The sequence below is a fragment of the Paroedura picta genome, chromosome 7, assembly GCF_049243985.1.
Source record: "Paroedura picta isolate Pp20150507F chromosome 7, Ppicta_v3.0, whole genome shotgun sequence".
Lineage (NCBI taxonomy): Eukaryota > Metazoa > Chordata > Lepidosauria > Squamata > Gekkonidae > Paroedura > Paroedura picta.
Window position 1 is genome coordinate 32,811,990 of NC_135375.1, and position 17,124 is coordinate 32,829,113.

The 17,124-nt window shown below is 41.1% G+C and overlaps 1 protein-coding gene across 3 annotated transcripts in view; it reads left to right on the top strand.

The window, feature by feature from the left end:
- Positions 1-17,124, top strand: part of AP3B1 (adaptor related protein complex 3 subunit beta 1) — a 184,065-nt gene that overhangs the window by 39,910 nt on the left and 127,031 nt on the right. For all 3 annotated transcript variants that reach the window (XM_077347332.1, XM_077347333.1, XM_077347331.1), the window contains exon 7: positions 10,226-10,408. In XM_077347332.1, coding sequence (XP_077203447.1) covers positions 10,226-10,408 — 183 coding nt within the window. The remainder of the gene's footprint in view (positions 1-10,225; positions 10,409-17,124) is intronic.

Below are 17,124 nucleotides of genomic sequence, written 5' to 3' on the forward strand. Positions count from 1 at the left end.
ACAAATGAACCATGTTTATTGCTTTAATATAAAAAATACATAAATAGAAAGCTGTATTTGAATTTGATGAGCTTATTGCTAGTTTTATCGGAATGATTTATTTTTTCTTGCACAAAAAAGCTACTATTTAACTTTCACCTGACTGTCATAAACAGTTTTCTCCCTCCAATTGTGATTGGATCATTTTGTTCACTTCTTCGTGTTTTTTTATGGATTATTGAATATGAATATTTAACAAACTAAGATTATCAACTGTTCCTAAAATATGTAGACAGGGAGTAGGATGCTGCCATAATCAAAGTTATTGGGGAATTTTCTCTCTACATCTTTGGGAAAATGTGAAATCCTAGATAATTTTTCTTTGCGAATGATTATTTTATATAATCAGAATTTCTACTGAATAAGAAAAACTGTCCAGAATTCAGTGTTTCTTCATTTTATGATTAGCAAAAATACTCCAGAGACTGAAGTCCTGTTATGTGATTAAATGAGCTAGTAAGGGCATCTCTGCTTTTGCCTAAATAAATTGCAGATTTTAAAGAGGAAAATAAGCACCTTGTATAAAAACTAACAAATCAAAACTCTTCAAAAATGTCCACTCCTCTACTGAAATTAAGAATTTAATTTTGCCTCTCTGATGCTTTTGCTATTGCCTACTATTCCAGTGTCAAGAATGTATGAGGAACCACATCATATTGTTTTCTTCAGCAGTATTGGAAGGGCTGGCTTTTGTCTAATTGCTGCTTAATTGCTGCTTAATTTTCATTTAAAGTCAAACTTGTCAGATTCTTAGCAGAATCTCAGGTTTTAAGATAATGTGTTACCTTCTACATCAGCAGTGACCCCTGGTTTTTTGGATAGTTCTACCACCATCAGGTAGGGTGAGTCGGGTGGGTTGGGGATTGTTTTAGGTGTTTTATGTATTAGGGGTTTTATGGGGGTTTTACATGTTGTTACCCGCCGCGAGCCTCGGGAGCGGCGGGCTAGAAATATAATAATAATAATAATAATAATAATAATAATAATAATAATAATAATAATAAACTGAATGGATTATCTTCAAATGAGCAATAACAATTATCACTCATCTCCTTAACCTTTCCTGGACAGCAGCTCTTTACTAAATGATTAACAATTCATTGTTTTAGGGACCTCTATTTCTTCATGAAGATACTGCTATTTTTAAAAAGTAGTAGTAAACAAACCATTTTTCTGGTGTTGACATTTAATGTTTGTTGCCATTTAAATTAAATATTTTTATCTTAACTTCTTGTTTTCTTGTGTGCTCTGATGGCATGATTAATGGCTGTTAACTAAGGTAGAGAACAACTAAGATAGAGAATGTTGGCTGCAGTTGTAGAAAGAGTGCTAGTATAAACGTCAGCAATGAAAGCAAGGTGTTTTTTTTAACACAAGTGATGTGATAGAAAATAAATGTAAGTATAATGCATTTTCTTTAGTCCTTTACAAATAATCAATTCTTTCTTTATAGAATGAGATGTATACATGCTGAGACCAGCAGGTACCAGTACATAGCAGGGCTGGAGACAATAAATGCAACGTCACGTTTATAGTTATTGGTAATTTATAAAATCCCCACAGGACTTGAAACTTATTTAGCATAATAGCAACACTATATTCTGAGCAGTTTTCTTTCAATTGTAATGGTGGGTGCATACTAATAAACCAGATGTCAACCAAAAAAATAGGGAAAAACTCTAACATATGAATATCATTGTATTTAATATTTTTCCAAAAGTGCCATTTCAATAAATTGTATTTCTATTTAATTGCTTACTTTAAATCATTGGGGAAATTTTAGAGGTTGAAATGCAGATCCCCAGTGCTCTGCTAGAATGTGACATTAATTTGCTGCCAGAAAGCTGCTTCACTTGCATGCTTAACTGCATACATATCAGATGCTTCTTATAGAAGGCTTATCTTAGTAGTTGTTTTGTTTAGCATGTGGCTTAAAACAAAACAAATTTTAATTGAAACAGTTAACGGAAAAGATAATAGGTAGCACACAAAGACAAGTGGTAATTGCATATTTGTAAGTGATAGCTGACAGGCTATTAGATGCAGTATTTCCCCTAGATTTGTATTTAGTGTAGAATGCTTAAAGAAATAGGCCCTGCAGACACGGACTTCAATATAGCTAAATAATAATAATCTAAAGGTTTAAAATAGTGAGGAATTTGGAACTTGTTCTTGAATGCTGTCTGTGATAAATGTGCCAGTCTGCAATAGTTCTGAAAGATGATCTTTGTGTCAGGTATCATGAGGAAAGGTGAATATTTCCTTGCCCTGTCAAAGCAAAATACAGTGAACCCAGTAAACCATAGTTGCCAATAAAATGGGATTTCTTGTTCAAATCGCACTTCAGTCACAAATACAGGGGATGTTAGGTGAGCTCCTTCCCCCTTCCACACATGCACATGCACACACACAGGATGATACTGTTCTTGGTGTACCTTTTAAGGTATTATTTTAAGAGTTCTGAAAGCTCTTTACAAATAGTGATATTATAGGGTACTTTTAGTGGGAAATTTAGTTTGAAGTAATTTTATGTGGTTCATAAAAATGTCACTATGCATAGTAGATTCAAATGCGTAACTGTATCAGTCTGAACCATCAGAACAATGTTTGAGTCTAATGGCACTTTTAAAACCAAAAAAAAGTTTTATTCAGGGTCTAAGCTTTTGTGTGCACGGACTTTTTGAGATATCTGAAGCTTATACCTAGGAAAAAACGTTGGTCTTAAAGGTGTCTCTGGACTCCAACTTTTCTATGTATAGTAGCCTTATTTTGCCTTCTGTGGTAAATGACTGATAATTTACTCAGTTGTACATGGAGATGAAGGCCTATAAACTCAAGTGGATGAAGTTCAAGGAACTCATCTCTCATGACAAGACAAAGGTGCTGGTAGACAATTCTATACCACAACAGTGTGACTTGGTGGCTAAAAAGGCAAATAGGATTTGGGGCTGTATCAAATGGAGTATTGTGTCCAGATCACGGGAGGTGATGGTACCGCTTTACTCTGCTCTGGTTTGGCCTCACTTGGAGTACTTTGTTCAGTTTTGGGCACCCCAGTTGAAGAGGGATGTAGACAAACTGGAGCATGTCCAGAGGAGAGCAACAAAGATGGTGAGGGGTTTGGAGACCAAGACATATGAGGAAAGGTTGGGGAAGCTTGGTCTGTTTAGCCTGGAAAGGAGGTGACTGAGAGGGGATCTGATAACTTTCTTCAAGTATTTAAAAGGCTGCCATATAGAGGATGGAGCAGAGTTGTTCTCTCTTGCCGCGGAGGGAAAGACCAGAACCAATGGGATGAAATTAATTTAAAAGAAATTCTATCTAAACATCCAGAAGAAGTTCCTGACAGTCAGAACGGTTTTTCAGTGGAACAGGCTTCCTTGGGAGGTGGTGGGTTCTTCATCTTTGGAAATTTTAAAACAGAGGCTGGATAGTGGTCTGACAGAGAGGCTGATTCTGTGAAGGTTCAAGGGGGTGGCAGGTGATAGTGGATGAGCTATAGGGTTGTGAGTGTCCTGCACAGTGCAGGGGATTGGATTAGGTCCCTTCCAATTCTATGATTCACTGTGATGTCATCAGTCTCTGTGACTTAGAGGAAAGGGCTGGAGTAGAGAGATTATCTTTGGTTGCTAGGAGAGTCTCATCACCAAGCTTCACCATAGGTGAGGATTGCTACTGACTGCCTGGGCTCAACATCATTCAAAGTTGACATTTAGGTGTTGGCACCAAAGACTCCATCAGTGTCAAGGCACAGGAGATCACAGTCTTAGAGGCAGAAATGGAGAAGTGCAAAAGATCTTACCATCGAGGTCGAAGCATGATGGGAGGAGTCCTGGGACTCATCATGCCTCAGCTGCCTGGGTTCCAATGATGATGTCGTTGGATTGGAGCAGCTGGATCATGACCAAGCTCCTGATATCTGCCCATCTTCAATGCCGTGATATAGTGAAAGATTGTACAGAGTCTTGTTTTCCAAAAGATCTTTGGCTCTACTCAGGACAATTCTTTAAAATGGCTAATGCCTTAAAGATCAATTATTTGTCAACTGAAACTAGGTCGGATTATGGGTGTGTTTTACACCCGTTTCTTGGGACCTGTAGTCTTACTGCTTATTAAGGATATGAGTGAAGTTGCTATGAAAATTAGGAGATCTCCAACTTCTTATACCTGTGTCATTGAAAAAGTTGGAAAATTTGTATAAGATGAGGGAGAAGGAATACAGCTATTTGTTTAGGCATCCCAAACCAACTCTTTCAGCCATTCTTCCTGCAAAGGGAAAGAAAGATTAGATAGAGATGGGAGAAGGATGAACATGTTTGGGAAGAAAGTATATTCATCGGGAGCAATAGGTCTGAAAGTAGTCAACCACCAAACTGTGACGAAGCACTATCAGATGATACTCTGGGATAAGATTGTCTTCTTTATTGAATCCCTTTCTGAAGAAAATCACCTTTAGTTAAGCAGTCATTACTGAGGAAAACAAGCTGGGAAAGCAGCAGTTAAATGCTGTATGCTAGAATGCAGTCACAGTAGGTCCATGGTGACAGGTGTAGTCATCAGACGGTATTCCTGGTTACGTGCTTCCACCATCCCGCATGATACTAGGGCTAGCCCGGAGGAACTCCCTTTTGAAGGTAAGGATTTTTTAGTCAGCAGACAGATGAGGTCTTGGAGAAGATGAGGAAATATAGTTTCCTCATCTCTAGATTTCTAATCCTGGAAATCTTGGGTTCTACGTTGTGTCAGCCTAAACAGAGGTATTGCAAAAGCCATCTTACCACTACCAAAAGTCCAGGTCATTTCCAGAACAGAGGTCCCAGACCTTCTCGCCATTATCAGGGTAACAATACCCTCCTAATAGGAGGCAAGGGGGAAGAAGGAATAAGTCAGCTAATCAATCTGGCAGAGACCAGCAGTCTAGGTCTGCTGGGAGAGGGAGGAATGACTAGTTTATTTGAAATGTTTTCATAATAGGTTGTGTGTTCTCATGTTTGGGAATCTATTGTTTCCGGTCCAGATACAACTTGGAGTTTGATCACTCTCATGAAACACTCCACAGCTCTATTACAGGACTCAGAGACCTTGCCGACAGGGTGAGGTAGAGTTGCTTCTCAAGAAGGATGCCATCTTTTATTTATTTATTTATAATTTAACTCCTCCTTGGGGCAAAATTTATTCTCTAAGGGTTTTTACTCTAAGTACTTTGCGATTAGCAAAAGAAAGGGGAGAAAGAGATCAATTTTGGATCTTAGATCTTTGAATAAATGTATTAAATGCAAAAGGTATAGAATGCCTTCCTTGTATGAGATCTTACTCCTGTTGGATGAAGGTGTATGGTTTGCCAAATTCAACCTCAAAGATGCTTATTTTTACATGAGCATCTATCCCACTTGTACGAATTTTGTATGATTCTGTTATGGTATACAATATGAACACAGAGGTTTATCGTTTGGTCTTTCTTTAGCTCTAGTGTGTTTACAGAGTGTGTGGCTGTGGTCATTTCCCACCTAGGTCATTTAGTTAACCATACTTTGATGATTGGTTGCTAATAGCAGACTCCTAAACGCAGTTTCAGTCTTCTCTGGAGAATGAAACTAGATCATTGACTGACCTAAGTTTTATCATGAACTATGAGAAATTTGTGTTGACCCCATGTAAGAGAGAATTTGCTGGAGCACACCTTGACTGTATCTTGAGAATGACTGTTGGGTGATAGAGTTGCTTAAGATCATGAGGCCAGTGAAAAAGTCCATTCTGCACATTAGGTGCAGAAGTTCGTAGGCCACATGACATCCACCACTGCTGTAATACCACTCACACAGTTGTTAACAAAACTGATTCATTAGGAAAATTCTGAGCCTATGTGATCCTCAGTGGCTATATCTCGGGCCCATTCCGCACAAGGATCAATGTTGCCAATTGGTTCCTGATAGCGGAAACACTATTTTTAATAGTGCAATCGTGAGTTACGCATACCTGCCTTTGTAGTGGAATCCAGTAGCATTTCAATCGTTTCCCACAGGTTTCCGGTCTCGCCAAAAATCGCTAGAAAGGAAGCGATTTTTTCTGTGCTTTGTCCCGCCCCTGGCGGACAATCAAACGAACAGCCAATGGGCAGTCGTTATCATGCTCCCGAAAAGCCCCTTTCCCTTTAAGAACAGGTTTTTTTAAAAAAAAGAAAAACACACGTTGCAACGAATATGCCTTGATTCCTCCTAACGTAGAGACTATCTAGCTGGCAGCTGGCGTGTGAGCTGGCAATTCATCGTTACCACGCTCCCCCGAGTTAAAAGAAAACCCCCCCCCCATTCACAGGCGCGATTTTAGGCCGAAAATAAAGGGAACTTGCAAACAGGGCTGTGTTGTGCTTGGTGACTTAGGGGAGCTTTAAAGCAGCTCTGTGGAGGGACTGTAGCCGGAGAAGCCTCGCTGGGTGAATGAAGGCTCGCTGGTTCGTTGCTTTCTGCTCGTTCCGAGAGAAAATAAATGGTGAACGCTTCGCCGGAAGTTTGGAGGAGAGAGCCAGGGGGAGGGACTTGGCTGGAAACACAACAATGGGAACGCCCAGGTCTTTTTCGCTACTGTTGCAGATTGTTTGCAAGAGTGTAGCGCATTTCGGAGGGTGAATCCACTTTTCTGGATTTCCCTTTAAGCGCTACAATGAATCATTTTTTGCGGGACTGTTTCAGGAGTGTGGCAGATTGTGTGCGACGTCGTGCATAACTGCAAATTAGTAGCATTTACAATTTGGAAGCCTTTTCCAACATTGAAGTCGTGCGGAATGGACCTCACTATTTCAAGGCCTATCCACAGATCAGTGGGTTGGTGGTCTTTTCCACTATGATAGATATTGGCATGATGTTCTGCTATTTACTGAAGTTTCCTTATTAAGGCTAGTGTGCCCACTGTCTGACTTATAATGTTCAAGAGACTTAGTTATTGACCGAAATTATGTTCCATACTATTCTTATAGAGTTTAGAACTATTAAATATTCCCTTAATTCTATTGTAGATCTATTAAAGGGCAAATTGGTGATGGTAGCAACCGACAACACTACAGCAGAGGCACTAAACAGATCATACACACAAATGGTGTATTCAGGACTGATATTTGCACTATTTTTGACCTATGGGGAACACTAGCAGGGGATCTTTTTGCTACAAGCATAAATTCCAAGTGTGGCTAGTTTTGTTCCAGAGCAGAGACAGGCACAAATTCTTTGGGAGATGTTTTTATGTACTACTAGACAGGATGCCTCTTTTTTGCATTCCTTCCATTGGGACTTATGGGCTTAGTACTTGGCAAGATTCTAGCAGAGGGAACACATTGCATTTTGGTAGCCATGTTTTCCCGTTGTTACTAAAACTAGCAAACATCCATTTTATTCCCTTCCTGGCAGAGCCAGACTTCCTATAAGTGTGGGGTGTGTGTGTAGGGGGGTACTCCATGTTGGGGGGGGGGGGTCTCCATCCCAGCCTCCAGCAGCCACACCTGAGGTTTGGCTGATTTAGACTCAGGAGAAGGGCTGGATAGGGTTCCCAAGAGTCTTCTAGCTTCAAGGAAACCATCAACTAGAAAGACTTGTATGCAAATGGCATTGTTGTCCAGCATGTGCAGTCATTTGTCCTATTCATGACATAGGTATCAGAAAAAGCTAAACGAGTGAGGGTTGGCAAATAGTACATAGTATAATAGTACATCTCTTGGTCATATCACCTTATGACCCAATTCTGGGTTTTATGAATTTTTCTGACAGAGTTTTTGAAAGACCTTAAGAATTTGTAGCATTAGGGTATGTGCCTGCTTCTCAATGGAGTCTATCTTTAATCTTATCAGAGTTAGTCTATAAACCATTTGAATCCTTGACTTTGTCTGATCTTTGTATGGTTTTATATAATATAGCATTTTAGTAGCCATCACATTGGCTAGGAGAGTGGAGGAAATTGCTGCATTATCATGTGACCCACCGCTTCTAAAGTTTCATTATGGTGGAGTGAAGGTTTTCTGTAGGTTTCAACTAGGACAGAAGGTAACCCTACCACCCTTTTTCCTAATCCAGCTTTTGAGGGTCAAAGGTTAATGCACACCTTAGATGTATGTGGGGTTGTAATTTTATATTTGGATATGGTTAAAGAGTTCAGGCAAGATAGGAACCTTTTTATATGCTTTAGTGGCCAGAGAAAAGGCAGAGCTGCTTTCTCACAATGGAGTGTGTTTGCTATCAAAATGGCATACTCTATAACCAAGGTGCATTGTCCTGTAAAGCTCTCAACACATTCCACTAAGGCCCAGGCCTCTTCCATTGTCTTCACATCTGGGTTACCTCTGGAGAACCCTTGCAACATGGCAACTTGGTCCACCCCATCTGCCATTATTCAGTAGATATTGATACCGATAGAGAGGGAAAGTGGTACTGCAATCCGTCTTCTGTAGAGTAGCCACACCCTCCTCCACAGTGAGTAATCTTGCTAGTCTCCCATGTGGGACTGCACAGAGGTCACAAAGATAAACACATGCTTGCACTTACCTGTAACTATTGTTTGTCAAGTGGTCCTTTGTGGAGGCACACATCCCTCCCTCCTTCTCTGCTGCAGGCTGTTAATGCTTGATTGCTGCTTATTTTACCCTTGTGGCTTGGGAGGAGAACTGAGGGGAGTGTGCTAACCCTTCCCACATCATGTGAGTTTGTGTGGGAAAGTCAACCTCTATGAAGAAAAGGGTGAGCACTCTTAGGAGTGCTTTCCACAGCAGGTCTGCAAAAATGCAGGTTCCATGTGTGCCTGCTCAGAAGACCACACACAATGAACAACAGCTACAGGTTAGCACAACCCTGTTTTCTGTGTTCATGGCCCCAAGCAGATGGGGTCATGTTAAGAATTAGATAAATTGACATTTTAAAGAAAAAATGAAGAATTATGACAGAATACTTTTTAGTTGTAGCCAAGGTATGTATTGTTAACCAGGGAATAGTAGACAAATCTAGATATTAACATTAAGTTAGTAAAAAGTCTGTCATTTGGTTGTAATGAGGAGGCAACCCAATAAATTTTGTTAGGCTAAAGGAATCTACATGGTGTATGTCTGTGTTCATACGGATAGATATATACATTTATTAAACAAAAATAAAAATTATCAACAGTATAGTAATTAAAATAATACAGTTTTTAACATATTCATACTGAAACCATTGTATTAACTATTGAGATTCTTCAGCTGCAGCAAGAACCATGCTGAATAAAATATTAGTTCCTTTTAAATTGAGTTTGAAAAGTGATATATACTGACATGTTGATACAATAAATCCTTGACCTTTTACTGAATCAGGTCACAAATTGGGTGACTGAAAAGCTAGCAGAAGAAATCTTCTATCTCTTCACCAAATAAAAATCTAGGCCTGGTCTTAAACTTGATACTTAGCATTTCTGAAGTCTTATTTTTTGTGTACCTTTAAAGAATGGTTTGCTGTATTGTCAAAAATGCTTTATGATAGTACTAGAAAACATCAAAAAGCACATATTCGTTGTTTGTAATGACCACTAGTGATAAGCATCATATTTTCCTGTTCTGTCACTTTTTATCATTCTCTGCACACTTTACTTATGGCTATTCCATGTCCCTCCCCCCCCCCCAATGCTGGAGATGGTGGCTTTATGGATGCATTCTTTCACAGGACTTAACATATTGTCAGTCTAGGAGTGACTACAACTGTATTCTAGTGAAAGGACTGGGCTCACTTGGAGATAGGGTTAGGTGCATTGGCGCCCGAAGCGGCCTGTCTCGCCTGGTACAGCGAGCGCCATGCCGCAGGGTAGGGAAGAGGAGGTGCGAGCGTCAGTCCGCCGGTAGGCGCACATATGCTGCATGTGTGAGCCCACCGGCGCACTGACGCCTGCGCCTCCCCTCCCCCCTTGCTGTGTACACGAGCTGTGCCGGGAGAGACCAGCCACTTCAGGCGCCAAAGCGCCCAACCCTACTTGGAGACTTTTATCTAGAAACTGTCTATACAAACTGACAAATGGGACTGAATGTCCCATATGTGCCTAAGTGTAACGTGGGAACCAAGTTTACAACAGCTACATTTCTCTCTGTCTCGTGAAGTAGTCATAATATTTCCATTTCAGAGTGTCTCATTTTGACTGGACATACCTTTGTTGATTCTTCTGTATTTTAATTATTGTTTCTTAGCTCGTGGCAGGAAGTGTTGTGATGGCATTTGAGGAAGTCTGCCCAGACAGAATAGATTTGATTCATAAGAACTATCGGAAACTGTGTAATCTGCTGATTGATGTGGAGGAATGGGGACAAGTTGTCATTATCCATATGCTGACTCGATATGCACGTACTCAGTTTGTGAGTCCTTGGAAAGAGGTAAGCTATTTTCCTTTCAAAAAACCCACAGGATATTATTTTTAATGTTTAATAATTTTTACTTCTTGAATACATTACAATTGCATGGGATTATAGATGCTTGTAATATGTGAAAGCAAGCTTTTGCTGACATCATTACTGCTCACTGAAAGAAATAGCTCCCCTACCCCCCCCCAAAAAAAAAAAACTTGATGCAGTTACCTTTCATGACTCTTTAGATAGTGCAAAGCATTTTGCCTGGAGAGAGTCTCTGAAGGGTGCTTTAAATGACTGGCACGAATCAGGCCCAACCCTGGCCTCCCACTTGTCTATATTTGCTTAACTTCTCTGATTAGACAAGATGGTGAATTGCTTACTGAATGTCTGAAAGCAGTTCCATGTATTGGCTAGCATTTGGACCTAAAAAGTAAGGAAAAGAAGTGGAGGAAAGAGCTGTAGGAACGAGACCTTGGGGTACTTGTGGGTAGGTAGTATGATGCAGCAGTAAAAAAGGCAAATGCCATTTTGGGCTGTATCAACAGGGGCATCACATCAAAATCACAAGATGTCATAGTCCCATTGTATACGGCACTGGTCAGACCACACCTGGAGTACTGTGTGCAGTTCTGGAGGCCTCACTTCAAGAAGGATGTAGATAAAATTGAAAGGGTACAGAGGAGAGCGACGAGGATGATCTGGGGCCAAGGGATCAAGCCCTATGAAGATAGGTTGAGGGACTTGGGAATGTTCAGCCTGGAGAAAAGGAGGTTGAGAGGGGACATGATAGCCCTCTTTAAGTATTTGAAAGGTTGTCACTTGGAGGAGGGCAGGATGCTGTTTCTGTTGGCTGCAGAGGAGAGGACACGCAGTAATGGGTTTAAACTACAAGTACAATGATATAGGTTAGATATCAGGGAAAAAAATTTCACAGTCAGAGTAGTTCAGCAGTGGAATAGGCTGTCTAAGGAGGTGGTGAGTTCCCCCTCACTGGCAGTCTTCAAGCAAAGGTTGGATACACACTTTTTTTGGATGCTTTAGGATGCTTTGGGCTGATCCTGTGTTGAGCAGGGGGTTGGACTGGATGGCCTGTATGGCCCCTTCCAACTCTATGATTCTATAAGGAAATGGGGCATAAGAGTAGAAAAAGATATCGCGGTGATCACTCTTCTTCAATGCACACACAAACACACATACACACACACAAACAAATTGAAAGGTTATTAGCTAGTGTATGTAAAATAAATAACTTTTTGTACCTGAAGGTTAAAAGCCTTGCTTTTAAACGTATTGTATTATCTGTTTTTTTGTGATATATGATGATTAGAGTGCACTCTGTTAAATGGATATTTCATTTTGAATACTTGGTCTCTGTAAATATGATACTCCAAAACAAAATCAAGCAAAATTATACAGTAGCTTCATCAGGTTTTTGTCACACCAGCTCAATAATAGAGATACCAGTTCTTTAAACACTCAGAGTAGTATGGAAGTAAAAAAAAATCAGCCACATTATCCATCATGCTGAGTTACGTCTAACATCAGAAGTAAACAAAATATGAAGAGACCCTACAGTATAATTTAAAATATATGGTGCCTTCGGTTCTAGAATTCTGAATGAGTAATAGGTGGATGGGTGGAATCAGGAATTGGCTTCAGCCCTCTTCTGAGAAGAAATGAAAGAACTGGGAAGATATCAGCTTTAGCTGTTTTGAGCAGAAATTGGAAAGATGGAGTATAATTAAAAAAAAAATAAATTCAGGTTTCCCTGTGGTGACGTTATTCTGTGGTGAGAATAAGTGCAAACTCTTCATGTGATCTCTTCCTAAGTAGCACTATGATGGGAAAAATATTCATATAGCTAGTGCTATAACAAATGCATTAAAAGCTGGATGACATAGCCAAATACAGACAAATCAAACTGGCTTTTCAAGACATTATTAATATTCTGTGCTGCAGTTGTTCCAAGTGCATAGGGAACTTTGGAACTGCTTAATTTGATCCTAGGAATTACATTTATGAGGTCTAGTTCTAATTAAGCAATTCCATTTTAGGTTCTTTCAAGTCCCCATTAGTGTTCAGGCAGCCTTTTCTGCCCATACTTCTGTGACATCAGAGTAGCTAAGCCAAAATCACCCACAGCGATGTGACAAGGAAAAGAGAAAAGTTCCCACTCCTCCAACTCATCTTGGTTCAAACTGAGCTGCTGAGGCGGTGTGGGTTGATAGCTTCCTGCCCCAGCCCAGGTTTGACTGGGGTAGCATGAGCTGAGAGTTCCCAGCCAGATCCTGGGGCCAGTTTTCCTGCAGCAAAAAAATTGGGATTTCTGAAATACTAATGCCAGTATTGGTATCCAAACTTTTTTCAGGTCCAATAAACCTGAACAGAAAAATTGTGGTTGTCCCCTCTCCCCCCCCTTACCTGTAAAATCAGATTATAGCATAATGGCTTGAAAAATCTGCTTCTTACCCATCTATCTTTTTATATTTTATAAAACATACAAACTAAAAAAAGTTCTGGTGAGAACTTTCCCTGCGGTGGTTTCAGTTTGGTTTGTTCTAATAAAAAGGGCTTACCCAGGTCACTGTGACATCAAAGCATATCAACCAGTTCATCATGTTGAGACAAGCAGTGTGCAGTCAGGAGGGGGCATTCTCTGGAGAAATTTGGATGTATGCTTTAAATCAGTGGTCCCCAACCTTTTTATCACCAGGGACCACTCAACGCTTGACAATTTTACTGAGGCCCGGGAGGGGGGGGTAGTTTACTCCTCTACTCTCAACCACTGCCCTAATGCTCTCTGATCGCTATGGTAATGTTTCAACATCCCTTCAAAATAAGATCCAGACACGCCACAACAATGAACATAAGGAACATTTTATTTTCATGGAAATTTTAACTCATGACAATGGCAAATCAATGGGAACCCTGAGCTTGTTTCTCTGCAACGAGATAGTCCCATCTGGGAGTGATGGGAGACAATGACACCCAAAGTGTGTTGTAAAGGGCCGGGAGGGATGAAGTAAAGGGCCGGGGGGGGGGAGAGAAGGCGTCCTTCACGGCCCACCTCCAATTAGTCGACGGACCACATGTGGTCCACGGCCCACAGGTTGGGGATCGCTACTTTAAATGATCTGACATTGAGGCACATGGATGAGCTGTGACCTTTTTCTAGGAGATTGAAGAGACGCTAAGACCATTTACGCACTGGAGGTTTCATGCTGGGCTGCAGGCTGGAGTTTTAGTCATAGCAGGTTGCTCCATCTCTTCCTGTACCCTCATGGGGGAACATTTGGCCTGGTTCACCTCATCTACCCCCAATTTGTACTCCTGCACGGGAGCTGGGGCAGTGAAGTTTCCAGTGCGTAAACGGTCTAAGTGAATTATTTGTGCTTGTTTTTATTGCGTAAAAAGTGAAACAGCGAATGGGAAATTAAAAAGCAAGTTAGCAGGTCAGGACGGTGTACAATTCAAGCTTCTTAAATAAAATAGAAGTCAAATGCAGTGTTGAGCTGTGTCAACAGAGGTATCACATCAAAATTGCAAGATGCCGTAGTCCCACTTTATACTGCATAGGTCCGGCCACACCTGGAGTAGTGGGTGCAGTTCTAGAGTCCTCCAATAAAAAGAGGGCAGGGAGCAATTCCTGTTGGCAGCAAAGGGTGGGATCTGGAGTAATGGCTTTAAACTACATGTAGAACTGCATTGACTACATACCAGGAAAAAAAATTTCACAGAGTAATTCAGCAGTGAAATCGGCTGCCTGGTCTTTAAGCAGTGGCTGGACAGCTACTTATCAAGGATGCTTTAGACTGATCCTGCATAGAGCAATGGTTGGATTAGATGGCCACTATGGCCCCTTCCGACTCTATGAAGCTGAACTGATTCTAAAAATGCCAGGTTACAAGGGGATCCATGTATACACCACATGTGTGTCATTTTTCAGGTTGCAAGAGCAAGGCTTTCTAGTTACGTGAGTTATTCTGACAGGGATACCAGTGGGGCTTGAGATGACATTAAACTGCTGATTAAATACCTGATTAGTTTACCAGGCTGGTCTGTATAGTGAAGGACATTACTTTTATTTAGATATTTGTATTTATAACTTTTTCTTCTGTATTTTACCTTTACAATAATTACCACGTGAGGTATGCTACACTGAGATACAGTAAGTGGTAAAAAAATCACCCACTGAGCATCTGTTGTAGAGTGGGGATTTGAACTCGTTTCTCTTGGATCCCACTCGGAAAGTCTAACAGTGTATGGTATGTGTAATTATTATTGTTGCTTAAGCGCTTGTAAATCAGTTTGGCTTGTGTTTGGGGAGATTCCCATCGAGTTGTAATATGAGCCCTTGATGAATGGTGTGACAATTTCTCACAGAGACTTGCTGTCTCATCATGAAATGTATTTTATCACTCTTAATTCCTGTGATGATTCTCTTGTTTGATCAAAGATGGAATCCACCTGTGTCTTTGTCTGTATAGGTTCTGGGACTGAATGTGGCTCTGGGAGTAGCAATATATTGTCAAAGTGAATTACTGACTGCCTACAACAACCCACTGGTGATATCAAGAATTTGGAAAATCTGTTAGTTCAATAAATCTTTCACAAAGATCATACTACTTGCATAATGCTTCTCTTGTTATGATGTTTTTCAGAAATGTTAATTCAGACCCCACCATGACATGTTTTGATATTGCTTTATATTATATTTTTAAATCTTGCCCTTCTCCAGTAAACTTCAGATGATGTACAAAGCTCTCTTTTGGTTTCTCAACAACCTTGTGAATGAGTTAGACTGAGAGAAACTTTAGCATGTCACATGATAATTTCTATCAGGCTGTACTATAGGAGGCTTTTTTGACTCTATACAGTTGTTGATCTTCTGATACAAGAGAATGCTTGTATTTCTTAACCATGTTATGTATGAAAACCCTCAGTACAACCTTTCTCTTTTGCTTTTGTAAAAGCTTCAGTTGAAGAACATGAATGGTACCTGCTCCAGTATTTCTTACATATTTTTCGCAGCTTTGGAAAACTTGTAATGTGAGACAAATCCATATTTTATCCCTGTGTATCCTCCACAAATTAAACTGGATTTTAGTGGATTTAAGCCAAAGTGTTTAATTTGTTCTTAAAGGTAAAGGTATCCCCTGTGCAAGCACTGAGTCATGTCTGACCCTTGGGGTGACACCCTCCAGCGTTTTCATGGCAGACTCAATACGGGGTGGTTTGCCAGTGCTTTCCCCAGTCATTACTGTTTAGCCCCCAGCAAGCTGGGTACTCATTTTACCGACCTCGGAAGGATGGAAGGCTGAGTCGACCTTGAGCCGGCTGCTGGGATTGAACTCCCAACCTCATGGGCAGAGTGTTCAGACAACATTTCTGTTGCCTTACCACTCTGCGCCCCAAGAGGCTCATTTGTTCTTAGCTTTCAGTTAAACTTTGCTTGGTTCTGTATCATTTTATTCCATGTGTGGCCATGCTTTTAGTTTCTTCTCTTATTAATGGTAGAGATTACCCTTTAGGAATAGGAAACATAGTTAATTGCACTTAAAAGCTTTATGGTAGAGACACAGTACACCTCTGTCTCAACAGGAGAATTCCTGGAGGAGCTAAAAGAGGCAGTGGTTCACCCGCTGCTCAAAAAAACATCTCTGGACCTGCAACAGCCCATCAATTATCATCCCGTCTTGCACTTAGTATTTCTGGGGAAGATGCTTGAGAGGGCTGCTGCGGACCAACTGTCAGCATACTTGGAAAAAGCTTCAGTCTTAGACCCATCCCAGTCAGGTTTCCGGGCTGGCCTTGGGGTAGAGACAACGCTAGTTGCTCTGACTCCAGTGCCAGTTGGACCGGTGAGGGTCACCGCTGCTTGTGTTATTAGACCTCTCAGCAGCATTTGATAAAGTTGACCATGAGCTTTTAGCTCACTGCCTTGCCAATGCCAGTATTAGAGGGACTGCCCTTCAGTGGCTGATTTTCTTACTCTGAAATCGCAGACAGAGGGTAGAAATAGGAGAGAGTTCATCAAGCCGTCATCAGCTGGCATGTGGAGTCCCGCAGGGAGCAGTTCTCTCTCCATTTCTATTTAATATCTTTATGTACATCTTGCACAACTGGTGTGGAGGTTTGGGCTGGGCTGTCACAAATATGCTGATGACACCCAGCTCTTCCTCCTGATGGACAGCCACCCTGATTCTCCCCCAGAAACATTAACCAGCTGCCTGGAAGCACTGACAAGGTGGCTCAAGCAGAGTCATCTGAAACTCAACCCTTCAAAGATGGAGGTCCTGTGCTTGGCAGGAAGGGGTCCAAGTGAGGAAGCCAACCTACCCAAACTGGATGAAGTGCAGCTATCAGTGGGCCACTCTGCTAGGAACTTGGGTGTGATTCTCGATGCCCCCTCTCAATTAAGGCTCTGATAATGACAGTAGCATGTCTGGCATTTTACCACCTTCGCCAAGCCAAACTACTATCACCCTACTTGGCCCTGGAACAACTAGTCACAGTGATCCACAAAATGATCACCTTTAGACTTGACATCTGCAACTCGCTCTATGCAAGTCTGCCCTTAACCTTGATCCCGAAACTACAGCTGGCCCAGAATGTAGCAGCCAGGGTCCTCACAGCAACACTATGGAGGTCCCACATTTGGCTCATCCTCCAGCAGCTGTGCTGGCTTCCAGTTGAATTCCAGATCAGATTTATGGTTCTGGTTATCACCTTTAAGGCCA